The sequence below is a fragment of the Podarcis vaucheri genome, assembly GCF_965113315.1.
Source record: "Podarcis vaucheri genome assembly, chromosome: 2".
Lineage (NCBI taxonomy): Eukaryota > Metazoa > Chordata > Lepidosauria > Squamata > Lacertidae > Podarcis > Podarcis vaucheri.
The window spans coordinates 38330300-38357266 of NC_138760.1; the positions used below are offsets into that span (position 1 = coordinate 38330300).

The 26967-nt window shown below is 45.0% G+C and overlaps 3 protein-coding genes across 6 annotated transcripts in view; 2 read left to right on the forward strand and 1 right to left on the reverse strand.

The window, feature by feature from the left end:
* Nucleotides 1–17876, reverse strand: part of USH1G (USH1 protein network component sans) — a 36227-nt gene extending 18351 nt beyond the window's left edge. The window contains exons 1-4 of one of the 2 annotated variants that reach the window (XM_082211107.1): nucleotides 14437–14468; nucleotides 12983–13073; nucleotides 6096–6219; nucleotides 2209–2269 (exon numbers count right to left, since the gene is read on the reverse strand). The gene's annotated coding sequence lies outside the window, so the exon portion shown is untranslated. Of the gene's footprint in view, nucleotides 1–2208; nucleotides 2270–6095; nucleotides 6220–12982; nucleotides 13074–14436; nucleotides 14469–17722 lie in introns of those variants that run through there. The other variant, XM_082211112.1, reaches the window with a different exon arrangement.
* Nucleotides 916–10535, forward strand: OTOP2 (otopetrin 2). Its single transcript, XM_082211076.1, has 6 exons — nucleotides 916–1382; nucleotides 2358–2494; nucleotides 3439–3497; nucleotides 4360–4478; nucleotides 6297–7192; nucleotides 8689–10535. The coding sequence occupies exons 1-6, from the start codon at nucleotides 968–970 to the stop codon at nucleotides 8857–8859; spliced, it is 1797 nt and encodes a 598-aa protein (XP_082067202.1). The 5' UTR covers nucleotides 916–967; the 3' UTR covers nucleotides 8860–10535.
* Nucleotides 14754–23198, forward strand: OTOP3 (otopetrin 3). Of its 3 annotated transcripts, none has more exons than XM_082211071.1 (7): nucleotides 14754–15609; nucleotides 16282–16696; nucleotides 17404–17540; nucleotides 18825–18883; nucleotides 20211–20329; nucleotides 21280–22214; nucleotides 22920–23198. In XM_082211071.1, exons 2-7 carry the CDS (start codon nucleotides 16300–16302, stop codon nucleotides 23088–23090), a joined length of 1818 nt encoding a protein of 605 aa, XP_082067197.1. In that variant the 5' UTR covers nucleotides 14754–15609; nucleotides 16282–16299; the 3' UTR covers nucleotides 23091–23198. The 3 variants fall into 3 exon arrangements, with proteins under 3 accessions (XP_082067197.1, XP_082067195.1, XP_082067196.1); XM_082211069.1 differs by having other exon boundaries at nucleotides 14755–15609; nucleotides 16246–16696; XM_082211070.1 differs by having other exon boundaries at nucleotides 14755–15609; nucleotides 16279–16696.
* The last annotated feature ends 3769 nt before the right edge of the window (nucleotides 23199–26967 follow it).

The window sequence follows — 26967 nt, forward strand, 5'->3', positions numbered from 1 at the left end:
CGGTGAAGAAAGAGAGTTGACTTGCGGGTGGAAAACAGGTAGGTGCATTTGTTCTTTGTTGTGATTACAGTTCTTGTCTCTTCGTGCCTAGTTATAATATACCAACTTAGCGAATATACCAACTCCAGCACCACACGCAATCCCATGCATCTAAAGTAAGTTCAGTTTGTTTTCAACAGGACTTATCCCCAGGCTGATGCTCATACGATTGCAACCTAGGGCTGTAGGTTGCAAAACACATCTGGGAATACACTCTCACTGAATTTAGTGGGACATACTTCTGAGCAGATATGCACATAGACTTGCACTGTAAGATTCTTGCAGGATCAAGCAAAGTGGTTAAGAATCCTTTGGAGGCTATTACTGATGCCTTTTTAAGGTCCTCATTCTTTATACACAGAAATCAAAGTTCTCCAACTGTATTGCTGCATTGTGAAGAAGTAGATTATGTAGAGAAATACTGCTGCTGGAGTATATTCTCAATGGAGTTTGTAGGAGCCAACGCCAATGGCTGGGGTCCCTTCGCCCCCGCCCCCCAATATAATATCAGCCTCCCCGCCAAAAAGTTGATGGGCATTGCCATTCAAATGGTGTGTGTGCACTATGTCTTGTGATTGATATTTTTATTCAAATTGGCACCCCAGATGTACTCCCCAGCTGATCTGTTTCTTCACAATGCAGTAGTACAACTAGATAGTTCTTGCTGCTTGCAAATCCCTCAAAATAAAGGCCTTAGAAAGTAACAGAATAGGCTTTCACAACATGGGAGCTTGCTATGGAAAGAGCAGTTGAAAGATTGCACCTTGAAGCCCACCTTTGCAGGTCTTACTGTTCTCTTTTTATGTGTATCTTCCCCCTTTTTCTAACAATACCATAATTTTCGATGACACTAACATAGGTGTGTACATTTTCTCTCTTCCTGCCCCCACCTTCAGGCCAGCAGCATCTCCTCGGTGCCCATTAAATCATGACCGAAGTATCAATGTGGCAAGACTGTGAGATCAGACGTGAGGATTCCATTATGGGCTCCGGCCACAAGGACGATAAGGGCAGCTTTGGACCTGACCCGCTATCTCCCACCTCTTCCATTGGCTCCCACAAGTGCCCGTCTCCCTCGCCACACAGCTCCAAAGAAGTCTGGAAGAAAGGAGGGCGTGTCTTCTCCATTCTACTAGCCATCAATTTGGTGCTTCTGTCCTGCACACTGGTCAGCGGTGGGGCTTTCCAAGAAGTAAAGCTGCATGACTATGATGTCTTTTTCATGCTCATCATTGTGATGCTGATCAACATTGCCTGGATGCTCTTCTACATCTTCAGAACCTCCAGGCTGCAGGGTGCCATTCCTTGCAAGGACAACCATGCAGGGCCCATCTGGCTGAGAGGTGAGCAGGAAGCTATATGTTGTTGGGTGGGAAGGACAAAGCGTAAACATGATGAGCAAGTGGGTCTTATTCCCATGGGAATGGGGCAAATCCATGAAAAGGGTGCTGCTGCATTCATAAGAACATAATAAGAGACAGCTGGATCAGGCCAGTGGCCCACTGTAGTACATCAACCTATTCTCACAGTGACCAAGCACAGTCCTGCCTATATTTAATCAAAAATCTCAACTGTTCTCTAAGTTCTGCGAGACTTGCTGTTCTGTTGAGAGCCGTAAGCGGGAAATACCTTCGGTGTCCTAGAAGAAAGCTAGGTAAAAAGTTATGTCACATTTGGTGTGGCAGCCAGAGGTGATGCCAGGATCTGGAGCATCTAACCCAGGTTCATGAATTTTCAAAGCAAAGCCTTTGATCCAGTACAATCCCTAAAACACACACACACACACACACACACACACCCCAACCACTTATCCTCCAGTGCTTTGGAGAGCATTAAGGTGGGTGGATTTAAGAATTACAGAAGCAAGCAAGTGACATAATATTGCTGGGGAGGCTCAGATGTCTTGTCTGCCTGTCAAACAGAAAATGGCGCGGTGCAGATCTTTTGACAAAGGGGCCCAGCAGAAATCAGGAGCCAGCTCTGAGTGCCCGTGTATAATCAAGGACTTGGAAGAGTTGGAGCTCCATTTACTGAGATGGATTCTGCACCCTGACATTGAGTTTGGACTTGATTTGCTTGAGGCAACACACACACACACACACACACGGGTTATTTTTGCTTTTATAAAATGGAATACCTAATTAGACTCCTGTTTCAGCAGACTGGTACCTTGTGCAGGAAATTCCATTATTGTTACTTTATGTGGGCTGCTGGCATAAAGGATCCATGGCTGTGGGTAAAAAGACAAAATGGAGGAACTATAGGAGTCTAGGAATCTGATGTGCATGGAATGTGATTGCATTTTCTTTCCAAAACAGGAGGCTTGGTCTTGTTTGCAGTCCTCTCACTGGTAATGGATGCTTTTAAGACCGGATATTATTCCAGCTACTATAAGTGCCTGTCACCCATCAGAATAATGTTTCCAGTGGTACAGGCTGTGTTTGTGATCACTCAGGTGAGTTGGACTCTTCTTTGGGGTACATAGGAGATGGTCTGTGGTGGGGGAAGCAAGCTTGGGACTCTCCAGATGTTGTTGGACCCCAAATCCCATCAGTTCCAGCCAGCATGGCTAAGGCTTAGGGAAGATGGGAGTTCAGATCTTGCTGTGACTGATTCACTGAACCCAGCACATGCAGCAACCTTAGCTGAGACGAGGAAGCAAAAGGAATGGGTGGTGGCAAGTTCTTTAGCCTTGTTAGCTGTGCTTGTGTTTACTGGAGACTGTTCTTAGTTAGGACCTTGTCTGCTAGGAGGAGACTGGATAAAATTATGCCACTGTGTCCTTTTTGTGTGGCCTCACAGCTGCCTGGTTAGTATACTTGGAGAGCCTCTTGTCTCTCTTTTGGATACCTTTTAGACCTGGAAAGGTTAACATTCCTGTAGAAAACATTCTCATGAGCGCAGGAGAATCTGTCACTAATTAGATCCAGGACATTTCCAAACTATGGGGGGTTTTTTGGGGGGGAGGGGAGATCTGAGTGTATTCTGCAACATGTCACTGATGCAGTAATTGTGCATTAGTGGTGGATTTGTACTTGGCTGTCCACACAGCATCCTGCTTCATTAGTTTAACACTCTTCTACAGGAATGATGTGTAGAAACAGCTGGGTGGGAAATGAATCCTACAGCCATTTTATATTGGAAGGGCAAGGATATTAGTAAGATTAGCCATGCCTTTAAGGCCCCAAAGTGATCCTTGGGAGTTGGCAAGTTTGCATCACTTAGAAGTGGAAGGAATATTTCCTCTATAAGCTGGATGAAGGGACAGAAGTTACTAAAGAGGATAAGAAGAGTAAATGTGACATCAAATTTCTTTGCTCTCTTTTTTTGCCTCTTCCATTCATTCCCTGCCTACTTTGGAATGTCATTTTAAATATATATACTTCTTCCCCGTTCTAGACTGTCTTCCTCTGGATGTCTGCCCAAGACTGCATCCACAAGCATCTGAATCTTACCAGGTAAATATCCAGGCCACCTAACCGAGTTTTTCCATGCTGCTTTGTCATTTTATTAAGCCTCAGCCTAGGCTGGCTGAATAGAGGGCCAAATCCCAACATGCGAGCCATGACATCATCATCAGTAATGAAAGACAAGGAGGGGATCTGCAACAAAATGTAGGGTCCTGTTCCATCTTAAAGGGCTCTTTGAAAAGGCCAGCCAAAGACATGTTGCTGCTTGAGGTAGAACAGCAAATGATATCATCCTCTCAAGACCAGCCAAGTTATTCTGGGAACTGAGTCAGAAAATCCCACAAGTATCTCTCCCCCTCCCTGGCAGTAAATATACAATCATAATAAGTAAATAACAACTTGCTGCCTTCTCGTGAATCCCAGAATTGGTTGCCTGAAGTGGCTGTCTTGCTCTACCTAATGGTGGGTGTCCTCTGCAAGTTCCTGCTCTTTAATGACTCCAGAGGATAAGTTACAGGTAGATAGCCATGTTGGTCTGCTGTAGTCAAAACAAAATAAAATAATTCCTTCCAGCAGCACCTTAGAAACCAACTAAGAAGTGTGCATGCACACGAAAGCTCATACCAATAACAAACGTAGTTGGTCTCTAAGGTGCTACTGGAAGGAATTTTTTTTATTTTGTTCCAGAGGATAACTACATGATGGAAGATCTCTTCTCTCTGCCTGTTGCTGTTGTTGGTCTTAGCCCTCCTGATGGAAATAGCTAACAGCAACAACAGCAGCTTAGAATTTTTATATTGAGCTTTTTCTCAGTGCTCCAAAATCCCACCTCTTGCATTTATTGTCATGATGTATAATCCTGTAATGAACAGAGTTTAACTCCATGGTTCCACGCTTTCTCTTCCTACAGATGTGGCTTGATGCTCACGTTGACCACCAACCTAGCAGTTTGGATGGCAGCTGTAACAGATGAGTCAGTGCATAAGGCTGAATCAAAGAACCCAGTTGCAAATGTTACGCACAGAATGGGTAAGTGGCTCAAGCAAGGCAATCCGTTTAGAATAACTTAGATTAAAACTCACAAGGCTTCCTCACTCACACATTACACTAAACTCAAGTACAAGCTGTCTCTGCACATGTACAAGTGGTTGCATGAAGCAATGAATACTTGTAGATTTGCACAACTCGATTACTGTGTACATGGACTGCACACCTGGTTGAATGTTAATATGTGAATAATTCTACAGATGTACAGCTCAGCTCCTTATGTACACAGATTATACACTTGTTGAATATTCATGTGTGGACATGCCTACAGTGCAGTGGACAGCCCTACAGAGCAGCAGTTTCATAGTGGATCATTTTACAATTTTCTTTTACTTTTGCTTACCGTATTTTTTGCTCTATAAGACTCACTTTTTCCCTCCTAAAAAGTAAGGGGAAATGTGTGTGCATCTTATGGAGCGAATGCAGGCTGTGCAGCTATCCCAGAAGCCAGAACAGCAAGAGGGATTGCTGCTTTCACTGTGCAGTGATCCCTCTTGCTGTTCTGGCTTCTGAGATTCAGAATATTTTTTTTCTTGTTTTCCTCCTCCAAAAACTAGGTGCGTCTTGTGGTCTGGTGCGTCTTATAGAGCGAAAAATACGGTATATTAAAGAGCAGTTTACCCAAAAGCAGACTTCAGTGGAAACTTCCATGGAGTAAGGTTGAAATTAGGGTCCCCACTTCTTAACCAGTCCATATCTGCCCTATCTCCTGAACATTCCAAGACCAGGAAAAATTAGTTGGGTAGTGGTGGTGTTTCTTTGTTTTGTGAAGTGCTACATAGATTATTCGAATCCCTGCGAGGGGGTGAGCTCCTGTTGCTCGGTCCCAGCTCCTGCCAACCTAGCAGTTCGAAAGCACATCAAAGTGCAAGTAGATAAATAGGTACCGCTCTGGTGGAAAGGTAAACGGCGTTTCCGTGCGCTGCTCTGGTCTGCCAGAAGCGGCTTAGTCATGCTGGCCACATGACCGGGAAGCTGTATGCCAGCTCCCTCGGCCAATAAAGCGAGATGAGCGCCACAACCCCAGAGTCAGTCACAACTGGATCTAATGGTCAGGGGTCCCTTTACCTTTACCTTTACATAGATTATTGTCCCCCTTCTGCACCACAACTCACAAACTAAAAGATTCTTCCTGGGAAGACATCAGGAACAGGCCTCGGCCTCACATGCTCCCATCCCTTCCCTGGTCTTCCTACTCCGTTCTGGAAAGTATGAGAAGTGAATCACCAACAAAGGAGGCCTGCTGTTATTTGAACAAGAAATCTCCCCAGCTGCCAAGAAAATAAACTGTTTCTAAAAGGGTAGTCGGCCATTCGGGCTCTCATTTAGCTCCTGTAAGAAGGAGTTGGGAGAGAGAGCATGGGCTTGTGTGAGTGAACCTAAGGGCCCCTCTCAGTATCCCTCTCTGAAGATGATAACATCCAAAGAAACCCAAAATAATCACACACACACACACACACACACATACACACACACCCTGCCCCTTCCCCTACCTCTTAGCCTAACTAGTTTTAGAGTTGTTGGGAGAGGGGACATCTGTGTGTATCATTTTGCCCACCACAGAGGAAAAGCAAGATATAAGTGCAATGCACAAAGCACCTGTAGAGTTTTGAGAGGGCTTGAAGAATCATAGAGATGGCTCTGAAGTGGCAGCTCTCATTTCAATCCCATTCCAACAAAATTCATAGATATTGCAATCTTTGGCTCGTTTCTTCTCAGAGTCCTATTTTGTTTAAAGAACAAAAAACTTTCACAGAGCAGTAAGTAGCCCCTAACAAGCTTGTTTTCTCTTTGTTGCAGCTCTGTTAATGATGAGGGCGGCCTCGCATCCAGAAAACTGTGCCTGCAAAAGCCAACTCTGCAAGATCTTCCAGAATGGCTATTACTGGCTGTACCCCTTCAATATCGAGTACAGCCTCTTCGCTTCCGCAATGGTCTACGTCATGTGGAAGAACGTTGGCCGCCTCATTGACCCCCATGACAACCATATCCACCAACTGAAGTTCAAGCTTTTCAGAAGGACTTATTTTTTGGGCACCATCGTGGGGTTCTTGGTCCTTGTGACGGGCATAGCGGTCCTGATTGTGTATGAGATTCAGGTAAATTCAAAGGAAGACTCTAAGAGGACCGACCAGGTGCTCACTATGTATTACGGCTTCAACATCGTTTGCCTGAGCCTGATGTCCGCCATCTGCATCGCAGGCTCCATCGTTTATAGATTTGACAAGAGGGACATGGACCATCACAAGAACCCAACCAGAACTTTGGATGTAGCATTATTGATGGGTGCAGCCTTGGGGCAATATGCCATTTCCTATTACTCTATTGTGGCCACAGTGGCCAGTTCACCAAGGGACACTATAAATGCCCTCAACTTGAGCTATTCCCTGCTGATGCTTGCTCAACCCACTTTCCAAAACATTTTCATCATTGAAGGCCTGCACCGGCAACCCCCAGAAGAGGAAGACAAAGTTGACCCCCAGCAGAAGGATATCTATGGGCTCACTTTTGTCAATATGAATGCAGTATCGCTCCGTGTTCCCGAGAGTTTGAGTGCTCTGCCACCCAGCGCACTGCCAGGGTTAGCCATTCAGACTTCTGAAGCGAGGCGGTCCCTAAAAGCCTCCAAGAAAATGAACTGGAGAAGAAGATTCCTAAAGGAGATCTCAGTGTTCCTGCTCTTGGGGAATGCCATTGTAAGTAAATCAGCTAATTAATTTGGAAATTTTCTTATTCCTTGGGGGGGGGATACATAGCAGCAAAGCATGCAAGGAACTCCTGCTCTGAGGCAGGGGGGAATGTAGATGTACATCTTGAGTATTTCCTTTTATAACCAGTTGCGGTCATGTTAATTACACCAACACATTTTCATGTGTGACAAAAGATGTAGCTGTAGGTTGAGTAGTGGAGTCTCTGATAGAACTAGGTGTTAACAAGAGACATGGAACTCTAGTAACAGTGTGCTTTCTCTCTCTCTCTCTCTCTCTCTCTCTCTCTCTCTCTCTGTGCTAACAAAACGTACCGTATTTTTCCATGTATAAGACTAGGGTTTCTCCCTAAAAAATAATGTCAAAAATTAGGGGGCGTCTTCTATACAGGGCCATCTCCCCCATTTTCTTAAATCTGAGGCCCCCCCAAATAGGGGTGTCTTATACATAGAGGCATCTTATAGAAGGAAAAATATGGTATATTACACTGTATTTTTTTTTTCTATACAGGGCTCACCCACACTTCCTTCTGTGCCATGCTTTCTAGGCTAAAGTCCAAGCTTTCCAGATCCAGAATTTCCAAGCTGTTTTACCTCCTTCCACTGCTTTCCCCTGGAAAACCGACATTTTTCTGCTGAATCCAAGCAAACCTTTGCTCCGATTCAGTAGTAAAACCCGGGTCTCCCCGGGCAAACAGTAGGACCGATTCAGTGGTAAAACCCGGGTCTCCCAGGGCAAACAGTAGGACCGATTCAGTGGTAAAACCTGGGTCTCCCCGGGCAAACAGTAGGACCGATTCAGTGGTAAAACCCAGGTCTCCCAGGGCAAACAGTAGGACCGATTCAGTGGTAAAACCCAGGTCTCCCAGGGCAAACAGTAGGACCGATTCAGTAGTAAAACCCGGGTCTCCCAGGGCAAACAGTAGGACCAAAACAAGTGCTCAGACGTGGGCCTGGAAATCCTGGATCTGTGCCTACAGTAGAAAAAACAGCACAAAAGGAAGTGTGGATGAGCCCACAGAGTGGGGAAAACGCATGGCACGACGGCATCATCTCCTGTGCTGTTAGTTTTAAATGCTATTGAGAAGTGAGCTCCAGGTCTCTTAAAAAGCCTAGTTTCCGCCCTTTATAGCTTGCTGATATCCCGCTGCTCGGTCCCAGCGCCTGCCAACCTAGCAGTTCGAAAGCACCCCCGGGGGCAAGTAGATAAATAGGTACCGCTTACCAGCGGGAAGGTAAACGGCGTTCTGTGTGCGGCTCTGGCTCGCCAGAGCAGCGTTGTCACGCTGGCCACGTGACCCAGAAGTGTCTTCGGACAGCGCTGGCCCCCGGCCAATAGATGTGAGATGGGCGCACAAACCCCAGAGTCTGTCAAGACTGGCCCGTTCGGGCAGGGGTACCTTTACCTTTACCTTTAATACAGAGGGTGCTTAGAGATTCCTAATGTTCTTGTGTGATTCCCCGCCCCTTTCTTTCCCCAAACAGCTCTGGGTCATGCCAGCATTTGGAGCCCGGCCACAGTTTGACAACAAAACAGAGCTTGCGTTCTACGGTTACCCCATGTGGGCTGCCATTGTGGACATCTGCCTGCCATTTGGCATCTTCTACAGAATGCATGCAGTGGCTAGCCTTCTGGAAGTCTACATCATGTCTTAATCGGAACAATGAAGAGTTTCTTATAAGGACCTACGTTATCATGCCCCTCCCAGGACTGGATGATGCACTTAATTGGGGGGGGGGAGGTTGAGTTTCACTTTGATGTCAGACCCTGGTGATTCGTGGGCTGGCAATAGCCCACATGTACCCTAGGGATTTTGTTTGTGTCTTTGTTTCCCCGTGTGTGTTTTGTCGTTCTATTTAAGTGCCTCCTTTTCTTCATCCTACTAAGGGTTGTTCATCTTTGACTACTTTTCTCCCCCCTCCCCCTACCACCACAAAATGCTGACACGGACGGTTTGTAGCCTGAGGCTAATTCCTGGTCACTTTAAGGCCTGTTCAGTCAACCAGTCTAGGGAAGGTCAGTTTGAAAGAAGAATCAAGTGAATGTTGAAGCCAGTTAAACACTCTGCAGTCGTTTGGATGACTTTGTAGGTTCGTGTTATCCCCCCCTCCACAGAGATTAAATCCAGCGGTTATTAACGGCCTTGGGGAGTATGACCCTGTTGGAACTCACACGATAAGTATAAGGCTGAAGTCCCAGAGGTTTCAGTGAAACTTACTTGCTGTCCTGAATCAGGGCCTGCAGCGTGCCAGAGTGTAGGGTTGTGCTTTCAAACGGGTATTGAGATATGTTAGTTTTTAAAGGTAGCTTAATAATTTTTTTAACGAGTCTATTTTTATATGAAAAAATATTTATTGATTTTCATTCTGACAGCACACTCACACATATATGATTGAATAGGGGCACTGAGGCAATCACCATTGAACTCAATACAATGGCAGCGCCTAAAGTGCAGGCATGCCTAAAAAGGTCAGAGCCTCTTCCTCAGCTCAGATGTTGTAGGAAGCGGGGTGTTCGTTGTTAACCCTTGCTTGGCCTTGAAAGTCGACTGAAACTTATTGGGTGAGGTGTCTGCAAATGTGTCCTACATATGGTGGGATTTGATGGCTTTTCAAAGTCTCCACCATCATCAGCTTTTAGTCCAGCCTTCCAAACCTAGAGGCCTCTGGATTTTATTTTTTACTACAATTCCCATCACCCCTTGCCATTGTCTAGTCTGGATGGGGCTGGTGGGAATTGTAGTCAAAGACATCTGGAGTGGATCAGGGTTTTGGAAGGCTGTTTAAATCGAGTGCAAAGCTTTGGAAAGCCTAACCTGCTCAAGATGCTCTTCCATATTGGCTAGGGCCATCATATATGTTACAAATCCTTCATAGACACTATACAGGGAATATTCTCTAAATGGAATGTCTTGAGGGTCATTCAGTTAGAATATCCCTGCTCTTTTTCGGTTGTTATTCGAGCATCCTCGCCCCCATGAATTTTGAATGACTGTCAACATGTAAGCAGCCCAGATAGACACCCATACGCTTGTGGTTAAAATTTAGCACATCTAAATCTATGCTATGGTTTAGTTACATTCTTCCACTGGAAGCCACAGCTGCAACATTAAGATGGAGAGTAGATGTGATGGTTCCGTCAGCTGATTCCATTCCCCCCAAATGTTTGTAGATCCAGATTTACTAGGTACACACCTACATGCACTGCCAGGATTTTTAAAAAAACCATGAAACTGTATTCACAATGGAAAGAAATGTCTTTTGCTGCTTAAAACATGGAGGGCGGGTGTTGGAAAATCTAAAATGAACAAATAAATGAAAATCATGTTTGATTTGGGTGAGCTTATTCTCTTCTTTTGAAATGCCTTAAGGATCAATGCAGGGGGTAAGGTTGGGTTGGGGTTTGAGCTGATTTACTGTGTCAGATAGCAAAAGTCATTTAGAAGTTTGGAGTCTACATTTCCATGGATACAGTTGGGGGAAAGAAACATTTTTGCGCAGTAGTAAAAATATTTTAGCTGGAATCCTAAGAGTCAGCATAAGTTAATGGAAGGAAGGTTCCCACTGTTCCCCCTTCACTGCACTTTAAGGTGCTAATGTGAACACAACCTAGGATAGGGCATTGAGGCTGCTGAACAGAAATCACCAAAACAGCTTCGCGGCCCCTCAAAAATCCATGTCCAGGGCCATGGTCCCTTTGCCCTGTCCCATGCTACGCCCCTGCAGACAGACATAGCCATGGGAAGTGCCATGGGCAGTGCGTACCATAGTTCATTATCTAAATCCTGGTTATATTGTCAAATATACAATGAAACCCGATTTTGTTTTCTGAAGTTAAGCCCTGCTTCCCTCAAGCATTTGTAAAGAGACAACCGAGTTGCGTTTGGCTGGCATGCAGGAGAGAGCATTCTGTAGAGTTTCACCTAGAGTTTGGATTTTCCTTCTGAGGGAGGCCTGCTTAGCCTCATCCCTAGTGACCCTCTCTCAGCTTGCAAAGATTGGTCTCTTTCACCTGCTGAATTCTACCTGCCCAGTTACTGTTTAATTTTTATTGGTTGTCTCCTCCTGATCTCTGAAGTCTTTTTTTTTATCATGCATTTTTACAAATATCTATTGTTTACCTTATAGTGAGAGTTTCAACGGAAAGATGGGGAGTAAGATTTTAGAAAAAGAACTAAGCAGGTGGTTTTTATAGGACACAGTTAAACACACTGTTTGCTGATGGTCCTTACATGCCATTTTGTTTGCAGGAGGCGCTAGCGCAATGTTTGCCAACCTGGTACCTTCCAGATGTTTTTGACCAAAAAACCCCCACTAGTGCCAGCGAGAGCAGTCAATTCTAGTCCAAAACCTCCAGAGAGGGGCATCAGGTTTGCAGAGGCTGCCCTAGTGTGTAGCCGCTGGTAGTGTTCTGTGTACGTTTCAGGACTACTCTCGGCCTATAAATTTTTCAAGATCCAACATGATTAACAGACAGGCCATTTCCCTCTGCCCTGCCATGAATTTTACCTAAGAAGAGCATCTCAAATAGTGCCCTTGTGGCACGCTGCTATCCACAGACACACTTGGGTGGTATTATTTCAGAAGCACTCACAACACCTTTTCATTTGGGCTAACATGTCACATTTGGGCTTTGCAAGTTGTAAGATATTTAGTGGTGCCAGCAGCAGTTAATTTAATGCCCACCCGTTGGTATGAAGCTGCAACCAAGGTGTATTCATTCCTGCCTCAGTTTATGGGCAAATGAGTGGGGGCCTAGGAGCTGGCAGGGGAGCAGCTCATGTCCACACAAACACATATACAATGGTACCTCGGGTTACAGAAGCTTCAGGTTACAGAAGCTTCAGGTTACAGGCTCCGCTAATCCAGAAATAGTACCTTGGGTTAAGAACTTTACCTTGGGATGAGAACAGAAATCGCGCGGCGGCGGCAGGAGGCCCCATTAGCTAAAGTGGTACCTCAGGTTAAGAACAGTTTCAGGTTAAGAACGGACCTCCGGAACGAATTAAGTTCTTAACCCAAGGTAACACGGTACATTTATGCTTACAGAAAGGCCCCACACAACCAGCTCTACCATTAGGTAACATGAGGTGGCTCTCAGGCCCCTAATTTTGGATTGCCACAAAAGGCCAACAAATTGTAAGAAGTTTAACTGCATTGTTATATGTATACTGTCAGAGAGAGGTACGTTTGAACTTTTTTTGCCTCAGATGCCAAAATAACTTAGCCAGTCTTGGGTACCTAACTTTTGGGGTCGGTGTGGGGAGTGACCTTTGTTGTTCTGCTTCAGGCCAGCCGTGCAGAAAAGTTGCCATGTTGTAAATGCAGCAGGTGTGTTAAGCGGCCTCATTAGTCGTTGGTGACTGAACCAAGGCCAACACAAAAGCCAAGACTTTTCACTGTCTAATTACTTAACAACGGCTCTAATCTTGCTAATGGGCAATGATAAGAAAGCTCTCATACTTTAGCTGCTCGTGATGTGTCGGCGTTGTTAGACAACACAAGAACTGCACAAGCTGTCTTCCCCAATTTCTTCACTCTGAGAGGTTGCAGCATGTGTGCGTTTGCTTTATGGTTCAGTCTCAGAAGAAGAGGCAGCGGCCTCAGGGGTCTTGCAGTTACAATTGCCCAGCAAGAAGGCCAGCGTGCTTGGGAGAATGAGAGGCAAATGCTCACCACTGTGCTGTGTGCCACCCTTAGCAATATGACCATGTTGGGGGGGGGGGATCTCAAAGATGTCGCCGATTTCTGCTACCTAACAGAGTCTGCCAGGACTTACCTTTGAACGAGGCTTGAACCAGGCAGCTCCTGGGCTGGAGTCTCTTTGGTCCCCACCATGGCTTTTGAAACCATTGTTTAAAATAATGTTGCTATCAAACAAAGGCAATGTTAACAGAATTACAAAGGAGAGAACAAGCAGTGGTGTCATAATATAGCAAAATCTAGTCAAACTAAAACTGCTAAAACATGGGTGAGGAATCTCAGGCTCAAGGACCATATGTAGCCCTCAAACCCTCCCATTCCCAAGTCACCCTCTTTGGTGCTGCCCTGTGTCCTCCTCAAATACAACAACAACAACAATAATAATAATATTTGTATCCCACCCATCTCACCAGGTTGCCCCAGTCACTCTGGGAGGCTTCCAACACATATAAAAACAAAATAAAACATTAAATCTTAAAAAGTTTCCCTATACGGGGCTGCCTCCAGATGTCTTCTAAAGGTTATATAGTTACTAATCTCCTTGTCATCTGATGGAAGGACATTCCACAGAGAGGGTGCCACTACCCAGAAGGCCCTCTGCCTGCTTCTCTGTAGCTTCCCCCGCTCATGCTAAAACTTGGTTAAACAAAATAACTTTCACTTGGTGCTTAAAGAGAATAGACACAAACCTAAATGTATTTTGGGCCCTAACTGAAAAACCATCACTGACAAAGCTCTGCCCCTGGTCACCACCCACATCACCTCCAAAGCTGGAGACTATTGATTCTAAGAACTGGATGGAAAGTTTTCTGCAAACAGACAAAAACCCACCGCCGAAAAGGTGATTTCATTGACAAAACATCATTGGAGCATTTATCTGTGGGTGAGAGCAGTTTGAAGTGATGCATACTGGAGTGTCCTATGCGTATTATATTCTGTAATATGATAGCATCGGTGCAACCTGCTTGAACAAATCTTGATGCTTTACATAAACTTCCTATGACCTGATTTTTTATTGACACATTGCTGTGTGCAAGCAGGCAAAGACTCCACCCGCATGTAACCTTCAGCTTCTCCCTTTTCAATCCTGCTCTGGTCCTGGGAGACAGTGGAGCAGCAGACATTGGGGGCAGGAGGTGTGGAAGGCCTTGACTCTACAGCAGCCTGACCTCCCTCTCCCACTTCCTGTACCTGATCTTTACTCCCCTATCCTGCCACTTCTCCTGCCCCTGACTCCCATCTCCTGGCTGTTACAGATTCCCCCAGGTCAAGGATCCCTTCTTCCAAGCCAGCCTCCAACTCCCTGCTCCCGACGCCCACTTATCAGTATCCAGCCACCCCTCTGCAGTGCCCAGCCATTCCCTGGCCTACAATACTGCTTAAAATGCATACTGCAGATGGGGTGTCAGCCTTCATAACAAGGGATGCTCTGCTAGGACATGGGGAGAACACCTGCCACTGCCTCCTTCCCATCCTGTCCCAATGCATGCCAAGAAATCAAACCCTGTTTGATCCTTGCTCCATCTTTACCAATAGCCATGTCTTATGGTGATTGTTGTTTAGTCGTTTAGTCATGTCCGACTCTTCGTGACCCCATGGACCACAGCACGCCAGGCACTTCTGTCATCCACTTCCTCCCGCAGTTTGGTCAAACTCATGCTGGTAGCTTCGCGGACACTATCCAACCATCTCATCCTCTGTCGTCCCCTTCTCCTTGTGCCCTCCATCTTTCCCAACATCAGGGTCTTTTCCAGGGAGTCTTCTCTCCTCATGAGGTAGCCAAAGTATTGGAGCCTCAGCTCCTTCCTTAATCTACCTTCCTTAATCTAATTGCAAATCTTCCATTGTTCTGGTCAAGCAACCTTTCCTCAAAGACATTACAGTGGTACCTCGGCTTAAGTACTTAATTTGTTCCGGAGGTCCGTTCTTAACCTGAAACTGTTCTTAACCTGAAGCACCACTTTAGCTAATGGGGCCTCCCGCTGCTGCCGTGCCACCAGAGCACAATTTCTGTTCTCATCCTGAAGCAAAGTTCTTAACCCGAGGTACTATTTCTGGGTTAGCAGAGTCTGTAACCTGAAGCGTATGTAACCCGAGGTACCACTGTACAGAAAATAAACAAGAGTGCAAGATGACAAAGGGAGAGCTTCTGAACCTCTGAAGAACATAGGCCAGAGATTCAGATCATGTAGCAGTCCGCACCGATTAAACTTCAGGCGATCCAGTTAGCCTAGAACGGGCCCATTTCTCGCACCCTGGGTTCCTCTCAAATTGCAGCCTCGGCAGCATTAGTCATGGAGCTCTGTGGTTTTGCACTCGGCACATCCTGTGCTGCAGACTTAAACTGTTGACGTGAGCTGACCAGGCAGGTGTACATGAGGGTGGTTGGATCCCATTGGTTGGACTCTCCAGCTCTAATGAACCTCTCAGCCTGGTAATTAATATAATGACACGACTATCCCCAAAGTAAACAAGGGGGAAAAATCAATGCAAACTACACTTTTTATTGGCAGCTCTGCTTGCCTGTGACTATTTCTCAGTCCTTCTGAGAGGAAAGGGCTTCGCAGCCCTGGAGAAGGAATGCCTTTTACTACTACTACTACTACCTCCTGTTTCTAGTTATGTTTCCCTGGAAGATGTAGGATAAGACAGTTTCCCACTATTCCAGTTTTCCTGCTGAAGCTGCCAGTGATCAAGCGCGAGGTAAGAAGTGTGAAGTCACATTCCTTAAACTGCATTTTCTGGATCTTCCCTTCTTTGCTGGGGATTTGATTTAGGGTTGATCAGGGATCCCAGAAACATTGTGGCTCTGGGGGCTTGGCGACAAGAAGATGGATGCATTTTAAACATTCCTTTTGAAATGTAATTGGACGGTTTCCAATGAGGACACATTAAACCGATAAAACCCGTCATGGTGTGTTTAAGTCGGAAAATAATGGCAGCATGCTAAATGACCAATTCTGATTTGTTTTTAAGGATTTGGGGTTTAAGAGAAACAGGGAGAGAGAGAGAGAGAGATTTCACAGAGGACAGAATTCATTTACCTTTCATAGTCACAAAGAATAAGAAAAGCTGTGCCTGCAAATCATAATCTAGAAGGTTGCCCCTGAGGAAATACTTCTCAGGATCAAAAGGGTTTCCCACATCTGGTATAGACAATGCCGAGGGAGGTAGACGGCTGATCTTAATGTTTGACAGCTTCATACGTAGCACCCTGAACCTACCCCACTAGCATCTGCAGCTTCCTTTGGAGTAAAGACTTGGTCAAGTCTAGCCCAACAACCACCTCTTGGTCCTGCACTTATGGTGTCAATGACCAAACCTTTGTTAAATGTCTAGAGGGATTAAAAGCAAACTCTCCTGCCTACCCAGCAGCCAAAGCATCATCCAGCCATGGATATCAAAGCAACAGCGCGTCAGAGACACCATCCCCAGGAAGCTGGAGAAGATGAGACTGCTTCCCCCAACCCAGAGGGCTGGAAGATCAACTATGAGAAGTCATGGCTACACCGCCATTGCTCTTCCTTGCTCCTCCGTGACAAGCAGGCCCAGAAGGCCGGGCGGCTTTTCTCAGGACTGATGGCCATGAACGTGGTGTTCCTGGGCAGCGCCTTCATCTGCAGCATGATTTTCAACAAGGTGGTCATTACGCTGGAAGACGTCTGGATCTTCCTCTCCATCCTCAAGGTCCTGGCCTTAGGCTGGATGGCAAGCTATTTATTGTTCACCAGGAGGAAGCCACATGCTATCTTGTACCGGGATGCCCATGCAGGGCCCATGTGGGTTAAAGGTAAGCAGTGCTGCCACCATCTACAACGTCCTGACAATGTGTCTAGAGTACTTCACATACCAGGATCCAAGCATAGCCCCTAGGGCACCTACCTGGTTAATAGGCCCAAGTACCTGTTTTCTCAGGTGGGCGGTGTCACATCTTGGGGGAAACCTTAATGGTGGGCTATGGAAGCTCTAGAAGAGATGGTTCACTAATTGTTTTTAGGCAGCCTAAGAAGTACAGATTTAAAAAAAAGACACATACTACAAACTCTGGGGACATTCGCACACCTTGTTGGTGCATTCCCTTTTGGACTGTGCTTGGTTTTTTAAAAGGTGCTTTTATTTAATACCAGGGGTGGGAGATCTCAGGTTCAAAGCCAAATGTGGCCCTCCCTGTCCTTCTGTCTGGCCCTTGGAACTCTCCCCAGGTCACACACTGCAAGTGTTTTTTTCCTGGCTGCAATGCATCCTTTAACTCTGCTCATGTCTACCTCCTAACTAGACAAGCAAGGGAGAGGAATGTGGGTGTAGAAAGCAGCTACCTGTACAAAGGTAAAATCTGTGTTCAATGCTCCACCCACTTTTGCCTTGGTCCCCCACCCACCACTGGTTGCCCAGAAGGGAATGCGGTGCTCAGGCTGAAACAGGACCCCCACCTCGCAGGTTGACTGCTCTTATTAGCTAGCTCTTGACAAAATATGGTTGGTTTGTGTGTTCATACAGGTTCTCTAATCCTGTTTGGCGCTTGCAGTGTCCTCCTGCACATGTTCCGGATTGGGTACAACATTATCCATATTCAGTGTAAATCCCAGGTGGCCCTTTTGTTCCCATCCATAGGAATCCTCTTCATCTGCATTCAGGTACATTAGCTCCTGCTTTTGCTACAGCCCAGCCTCTTTGCTAACAAAAGAGCTCACTTTTATCATTGGTATCAAAAGTATATATACACATTATTGTATAAACACAATGATATTATATGCTGCCATTCTAAGAGTTGTGTGTGTGCTTATGTGCGTGCACACGCACACACACGGTTGCTTACCTTCAACTCCTGAGTTTTCTCCAAGACCTTTAGATTTGCAGGAGCAGGGGAAAAACCAGCTGCCGTTTCTCCCATTTCCAATCTGGTCCTTTCACATTTTATCTGCTGCAGCAAACAGGAGACTCCCAAAGTGGGAAGAGGGCAGACAGGCAAAACACAAAGTTGCAAAGTTACAACACACAGGGAGGGAAGGGAAAACCACAGAAGTGCCCTTCAAAATTGCAGTTTTATATTAAGTACTAGCAGCCTTGTAGAAGAAGAGGAGGAATTTGGATTTGATATCCTGCTTTTCACTCCCTTTAAGGAGTCTCAAAGAGGCTAACATTCTCCTTTCCCTTCCTCCCCCACAACAAACACTCTGTGAGGTGAGTGGGGCTGAGAGACTTCACAGAAATGTGACTGGCCCAAGGTCACCCAGCAGCTGCATGTGGAGGAGCGGAGACGTGAACCCGGTTCCCCAGATTACAAGACTACCGCTCTTAACCACTACACCACACTTGCTCTCCAATGTACCTGGCATTGCTTGATAATTCGAAGAAACAGACAAAAATTGGACCAGTTCAGAAATTATTCACACATAGACGAAAACTTGCTCCTAGATCTCAGGACCCATAGTGTAGAATTTGGTTATATCTCAGGAGATGTTCAAATGCTAACAAGGTTACATTCAAGTATCTGTAGCTGAACACAGAACAAGTGGCCCACTCCCTCCCAGTGGCGTAGCTTGAATTGCCAGTGCCCAGGGCAAGGAAAGTATTGCGCCCCAATCACCTGTACAAAAATACAAGCAACATGTTTAATTTATTTAACAAGATTTACCATATTTTTCTGTGTATAAGACTAGGTATTTTTAAACCAAAAAATTAGGTTAAAAATTGGGGCTCATCTTATATACGGGTAGTGCTGAGGGGTGTTTTCTTAATTTGGAGTCCCCCAAAATAGGGGGTATCTTATACATGGGGGCGTCTTATAGACAGAAAAATACAGTATATACTGCTTGATTGTAAGAAAGCCTTTAAGTGGTTTTTACATGTTGGCCATCTGTACAAAACTGTTTTCATTATTGCCGCCACACTAATTTTCCTCTCTGCATTGATTTCAGACTTACTTTATATGGTGCCATGCAAAGGACTGCACCCAGGTTCACCACAACTTCACCAGGTAGGAAAACAGAAGCATGAAACCTTTACAAATCATAATGGTGAAACAGGAGCAGTGGGGGCTCACTTCATAACAGAGGCAAAGAACCTGTGGCCTATCAGATGTTATGGCCCCAACTCTCATCAGCACCAACAGCCAACAAGGGATGATGAGAGTTGAGAGAACAGCATCTCATAGGGCCACCAATTCCCCACCCCTAACAAAATTAAGTACTTTGTCACACAACACATAGCTAAACTATGGAATTTGCTCCCATTGGTAGCAATGGCCACCAACTCAGATGGTTTCAAAAGAGGATTAGACCAATTCGTGGACAATAAGTGGCCACTAGCCGCAATGGCTGTATTCTACCTCTACCATCAGAGTAGGCCTCTGAATACCAGTTGCCAGGAATCGCAAGTGGGGAGACTGGCACTCAAGTCCTGCTTTGGGGCAACTGGTATTCAATAAGCTTCTGGCTGGCCCTTGTGAAATAGAGTGCTGGACCAAATAGGTCACTGGCCTGATCCAGCAGGTTTTTGCTATGCAGAATCTAGCACTAGTTACGGTATATAAGATTGCATCCAGTTGTTGTCCTACTAAGGGTAGACCCACAGCAGTTAACAGGCATAACTAAGGGCTGGTCATTTCAAGGGGTCTACGTTGAGTAGAACTTAGTTGTCTGCAGCCCAAAGTGTATTTACTGAAGTTTTATGATCAGAGGTTGATTCAAGGAAATGGCATTAAGGTGTTTAGGTTGTTTCTCTTGGGCTAGCCCTCCTCTCCCTTGCCTACTCATTCTCTCACTCACAAACACCTTTTACATTCAAAGTTTATTCTGCAGCTTTGCAGGCTAGGTAGGAATCTTTTCATTAATGAAAGAGGAAGCCCTCTGGGTGTTGATCTCTGCTCCCGATGCCAAACTCCACAACTGGAACAGGATCATGGAGCTGGATTGCGTTAGCCACACAACTAAGGACTTTCACACATCCACTTTCCCTGCCAATTTTCCCCAGGTAAACTCTGCTCTTTACTACTGAATCAGAGAAAACATCAATTGGTCTTTCCACAGATTGAAGTTTGCTCTGATTTAGCCATAGAGAGCGGGTTTTCCTGGGAAAAGCCAAAATCCATTGGACCTGTGCTATCTGGGCATGGGACAAGTGGGAGTGTGGATGAGCCCTTAACTTTGCTATGTTAACTCATACACTGAAAGGTCAGCCAAGTTCCCTATTCAGTTACCAACAAGAGAACTGAATACCAATACTGTGAGAACAGGTAGAATACAGCTTCATTAATAAAAGACCGATGTCAAAAGACTATAAATATGTGTTTCTTTTTTTGACAGATGTGGGCTAATGCTGACCTTAGCCATTAACCTCTTGCTGTGGCTCTTAGCAGTGACCGATGACTCAGTTCACAAGGAAATTGAATCAGAACAAAACAATACCATACAGAGATATGAAGGCAAGGTTCAGTCTCTATTTTATTTTATTTTAAAGTGGGCAAGAGAGCCAGAAACAAGATACATTCTTCATCTTCTTAAAAAGGGTAGAGAAGTAGAATGGGGAACATGCCAGGTGAGTGGAAAGCTTTGTACATTTCCACACAGACAAACTGTGATTGTGAAGACATCACATGCAATAAGATGCTAACCTAGGTTATGAACCCTATTGATAGCTTAGGTGATCGAAAAGGAGGGTGGGTTATTTGCTCACTGAAATTAAGTGAGCCCTGATGGATCATTTATAGTCCAGCATCCTGTTTTCAACGTAGCCAAGCCCCACGATCTCAGGACCAGAAGATGTGTAAAGGTCACAGCCCAAAATGTATCTGCTTGGTTTGCATATTTGCCTCAATAAAAGGAGGCTCCACAGGGCTGGTAGGCAGCTTGCATGCAGCTCACCTGTGCGCAGCTCACCTGCATTATCAACTCCTGCCTCATGTCCATCACTTCAATAGAAACCCAGTCAATCTGATGCCGCCTTTCCCAACTGTATTGCAGAATTTAGAGTTCCAGTCCTGTACCTCAATGAGTAGGAGAGAGGGGAGAATGGTCCAACAGTAGTACTGTGATTGGTGGCTCCAGATATGTCCAGTTTCCTTGTAATGTGACAAACTGTAGTCTAATCACTGGATTACTTGGTCTGTGCCTGTCCTGATAACTTAAAATGCCAGTATTAAACAGACAAGAGCAAAAAAAACACAGAGCTGCAATCAGGCGTAATTCACAAGGATCAAAGAACAGAAATAGAGTCATGTGCCTTTCAAAAAGAAATGTGTGCCAATACTGATGGGTTAAGACAGAATCGCCCCATGCAGGTTGAGTATCAGCATTTGATTCCAGCACCTTTTCATGTGCAAACTTCATAGAAGTCTTCTAATAAGATCCTGCCATTCTCCTCATCTTATTCCAGGCAATGGGACCAGCTCCTGCAGGTGCTCCAACAAAACAGGCTGCAAGGTCTTCCAGAATGGCTATATTTTGCTGTACCCCTTCAACACAGAATACTGCCTGATCTGCTGCTCCATGCTTTATGTCATGTGGAAGAACGTGGGCCGGCGCATAGCTCAGCACCATAGTACTTGTGCCAAGCCCAGATTCAAACCCCATGGGGTCATTTTCGGGCCATTGCTGGGCATCTTTGCAGTGATCGCTGGCATCTGCATTTTCATGGTGTATCAGGTCCAAGCCACCAGCTCCTCCCCGAGCCATCAAGCATTCATTCTCTATTATTCCTACTACATTGTTTTGTTGCCTGTGATGACACTAGGAGCCTTAATTGGAACCATCGCCCATGGCTTAGAAGAGAGGGAGCTGGACACGCTAAAAAACCCAACACGAAGCCTCGATGTGATATTGCTCATGGGAGCAGCCTTAGGCCAGATAGGCATCTCTTACTTTTCCATTGTAGCCATTGTGGCCACAGACCCAACGGATTTGTTGAACAGCATCATCCTAGCCTATTCGGTGAGCCTCATCATTCAGCACATCACCCAGAACATCTTCATTATTGAGGGGCTCCATAGACAGCCACTGCCGGCAAATGAAGGTCGCAGCCAGGATGAACATTCCAGGAATGGCTCTGCCTCAACCCAGAGCCCACCCAGTGAAGACATGATTGCATCCCCTGGTTGTCGAGAACCTGTCTCATCTGCAGCCAACAAGGAGGCAGATCCCAATGAAGGGGAGAAATGCGAACATGCTAGCGTCCCAAAAGTTTGCAACCCAGAGAGAAGGCAGGACATCCGGAAAGCTTCACAGACCTACATCCAGACCTACAGCCATTTGAACTGGAAGAGGAAAGCTCTGAAAGAGATCTCTAGCTTCTTGATCATGTGCAACATCATAGTAAGTGCTTGACTTCAGTGCATATAGAAAACTCAGGTGCGGATTGTAGTGAAGAGCCCCAAAGCCTGCCCAGGAACACGAGTAGCTCCCATCTCTAAACTTGAGGTTGCTGCCACCAGCCCTCACATTTCCCTCTTACTTTGAGACAAAGACAATTCTCAAAGCTACAAGCAGTTAATATTAGTTAGGGCAGAGTTTGCCAACACACCATCTGTGGGCACCACTGTGCTTGTTAGTAACTCCTAGGGCACCCATGAAACATCTCTTCTAAAATCTGCAATGCATGAGAACACGGTTTGCTCTTCCTTAATATAAGGTCAGGGCAGAGCTTTTTTTTTCAGTCGGAGCTCAGCTCTGGCACCTCTCAGGTGGGCGCCATTGCCATTCTAAGAAAACGAGGGAGACGTTCATTGTGAGCTCTGGCATCTCTTTCTAGGGAAAACAGTACTGGGAGGGAGGGGTAAGAAAACAAGAGGATAGATAGACCTTTGTATATGGGATCACACTAGCAGCAGGGGACAACCCTGGCACATGGAACCAAGGTTGCTTTGATTTTCAGGCCACTGGAAAAGGAGGAACAGGAAGTGGGGGCCTAAATCAAAGGCAAAAAATGCATTGAGCTATCTCCATATTAACTGTCCCCCTTCCCTGAGCAGCGATTGACAAACATCCTCTGATTTTTGCTCTTTTCACACCCCTTTTCAGTTGTGGATCATGCCATCATTTGGAGCGCATCCGGTGTTTGAGAATGGAATAGAGAAATCATTTTATGGCTACTCTACCTGGTTTGTCATTGTCAATTTCGGGCTTCCCTTGGCTGTGTTCTACAGGATGCATTCCGTTGGCGATCTTCTGGAGGTGTACCGATCTGCTTGAACTCAACTCAAGCCTTCATACATTGACGGCAGAGTGAAAACTTCACTGAAATATTTATGGAAACCAGTAACTGTTATGAGAATATGACATTAAAAAGTGGAAATTGTGGCTACGGTTTGAACAGTTTACGACACTGGGGGACGGGGACAAAAGCAAATTTAACCTTCTTGGTACATAGCCTACTATGTCATGGGAGAATGCACATCCCATAACAGATTATTATAGAACTGACACATTCTGTGCACATTATAACCTCTAATTACAATTATGCTAGTAAGGTAAAGGGACCCCTGACCACAAGGTCAAGTCGTGACCGACTGTGGGTTTCTGGTGCTCATCTCACTTTACTGGCTGAGGGAGCCGGCGTACAGCTTCCGGGTCATGTGGCCAGCATGACTAAGCCACTTCTGGCAAACCAGAGCAGCGCACAGAAACGCCATTTACCTTCCCGCCGGAGCGGTACCTATCTATCTACTTGCACTTTGACGTGCTTTCGAACTGCTAGGTTGGCAGGAGCAGGGACCGATCAACAGGAGCTCACCCTGTCGCGGGGATTCGAACCACCAAACTTCTGATCGGCAAGTCCTAGGCTCTGTGGTTTAACCCACAGTGCCACCCGCATCCCTACAATTATGCTAAACAACCATTAATGAGAAACACAAGACTTGGAAGATGTGGGAACTGAGCTGGGCCCAACAATCCCTTCGGGAAAACTGTCACCTTCCATGAATATGTCAGTCCTTTAGGGTGCAAGAACCAGCCTTCAGAGACTGAGAAGCAGGTCGCCAGAGGCACTTTGAAAAGGACATGGTAAGCGAATACTCATGTTAACACCCATCCACATCTAAAGAGTTAACAAACCATAATGTCTGAATTTGATGTATGTCTGGCAGGTCCAGAGATGCTTCTGGTGTTTTGTCCTTCATGTTGCCTCAATAGGCATATAACGCAAGTAGTAATGCTCAGGAAGACTGAAACATAACCAGGTATCTTTAGGAGACATGAAAAAAGGATTATAAATGGGTAAAAGTTTAATGGTAAGGATTTGCTGAACTAACAAATTGAACTGGAATACAAAGAAGGGAAGTATGAGGAGGTCGGAGGAAATAAGGGTATGGAAGTTATGTCATTGAAATTAATGTGTGTATTTAACTGTTTATTATTTTGTATGTTTATTTTTTATTTTTTTCTTATATCCAAATTTTTTAAATAAATATCTTATAAAAAAAGAAACATAACCAGGTATCAAGCAGAAAAGGAGCAAGAAAATCTGTAACACCAGTTTTCCAATATTGTCTTCAAAGTAACTACTGTATTTGAGGGAAAGATGATTTGAGTTCTGATCTCTGCTGACACTGGGCTATTATCCTTTTATTGTCAGGGGTTTACAACAATTAATAGGACTTTAGGGGGTGTGGAAAGGGACAAAGTACCCTCAGGATACTCACATTGCCTCAATATTTGTCCCTTTCCCACTGGAAAGCCTTGTTTAGAGGATGTCCCCAGGACATGATGGAATAAGACAAGGAGTATAAAGTGTTCAGAATGTAATTACACATTTTTTAAGTTAGCATGAGCCAATAGTCTAATTCTGTTTCCATGATTTATTTAGTAATACTGAACTGGGAACAGATAGATTTTAAGAGATGTGATGTATAGTTTTGAAGACATTGCATTCGATCTGTAGCAATAGTGATGGCACTGTGGCGAACCTTGAAAAGCCACATCATTAAGCAGTTAATATGGCTAGCTAAATGTTCAAAGTTTATTGCATGTGCAATCTGCATTTCACCCGTGTTCAGGACACAGCAAAGCCAGTAGAACACAATGAAAAGCTGCCTCTAAATGATAATAGGTCTTGGCTCAACCTAGTGATCCATTATATAATGGATTAAAAGCTGCTCCTGGCATTGGAATCAATTCATCTTTTAGCACTATCTAAATCCTTCTTGTTGCCGAAGGCTAATAGATGGAACTGTAAACATCTCGTTTTATTACTCTCTTGCAAAATAAACCACTCTCAAGCAATTTCTTGGTCAAGGTATGGGCTTGATGTCCTTTTTTAAAATAAATTATTATTATTATTATTATTATTATTATTATTATTATTATTATTAATAATAATAATAATAATAATAATAATAATGAGTTATGAGAGGCAAAACCAGTATGCACAGGTCTTAGGTTCCCATGCCTGTCAAACAGTGTGGAGACTATTTCACTTGGACTTATAGGGCAAAAGGTCTTACGCTTTTGGACTTTGCATCTCTGTTAATTTTACCCAGCCTTATGTCAACAGGAACTGTCAGAAGAAATAAAAGCTAGATAAATTAGCACTCTTAAAAGTTAATTATTACCCCAATCCTCATGGGCAAAAGCACAGGATCCCATCAAAGGAGCTTACTGAAGGTTAGTCCTCTTTTTAAATGAAGAATTAGGGAAAGGGTTATAGATCTTGCAACAAAGAACTCTGTATGTGTAAGGGAGGCTGCCTGGACTGGAGTATACACACGGGGAGCTGGGCCTGTCCTGCGACAGTTAAGTTCAAACAGATCCATTGCATAAGCTGGTCAGGATTTTAAACATCCCATTCAAATTCCCACATTCCTATCAGAACATGTTCATGTTCAATGCTTTTGGTTTCCCATATTGCTCTGCAGATGGACTTCTGCACACCCTAATTTGACAAACCCGTAAGCTTGTTGCAGGCGTGGAGGAGCGGATGGGTGAGGACCCCTAAGCTACATTTAAACCCTGTCGAGTCGGAGGCCTTGTGGGCGACGGGCTCCTGCATCCAAGAAACAGGAGAGTTACCTGCTCTGGATGGGGCTTCACTCCCTTCTGAATGAACAATGCTCCTGGATCCCTCTTTGTCACTGGAGCCACAGGTAGCCTCGGTTGCTAGGAGTGCCTTTTACCAGCTTCATCTGGTAAGACCATAGTGGCCGCTGGAGTTAGGGACCTCAAGATTGGATGCCTGCAACGCACTGCATGGGGGGGGGGGGATTCCCAGAAAGCTGCAGCTAGTGCAGAATGCAGCAACCAGGCTGTTAACTGCAACATCTTCCCAATAGCATATAGCACCTCCGCTAAGAGAACTACACTGACTGCCAAAATGCTATAGGGCTCAGTTCAAGAGTTTGCTTTCCGTGTTTAAAGCCCTATGCAACCTGGGGCCAGGTTACCTGAAGGACATTTTGCCACGTATATCCTTGCTCAGCAATTGCATTCCTCTGATGGGGCGTTGTTAAGAGTTCTGAATATCCCAGAAGTACATTTGATCTCAACTCGGGAAACGGGTCTTTAGTGTTGCGGCTGTAGCTCTAAGTAATCAGCCTCCCACTGAACAGACGCGTGCTTAGCATCTTTACTTTTAGCAGCTACTGAACACTTATCTTTTTAAGACATTTCTTATCTTTTTAAGAAAGTCAAAATGACCCAGCCATTTCATACTGGATTACATTACACAGAATTTTGCAGTTTGACATTTTAAAGATATGCTTTAAAAAACAGTTGTGTATATTTCGTTGCTTATGAATTTTTAAAATATATTTCTGTTGAGTGCTGCTTCAGAAACATTTGTTGGGAAGCAGTTTAAAAACCCTTTAATAAATATGGCACCCAGTTGGAGCCTACATTCACCCTATGGCTTTCTGTTAATCGGTGCAAGGGACTGTGCAAATGCTCTGAACTTATCTGTGACATCTCTCTCCAGGTGCTGCTTCCAGTTTAGCAGTCGTGTTGAATCGGGAACTCCTGTGCAGCCATGCCTTTAATGGAAAGTTACATGTTGCAAAGGACGCCAGATCATCATAAATCAAACAGTACCAAACAAACTCATAAACCTTCTGGAGATACAGACACAGAGGAAAGCCCA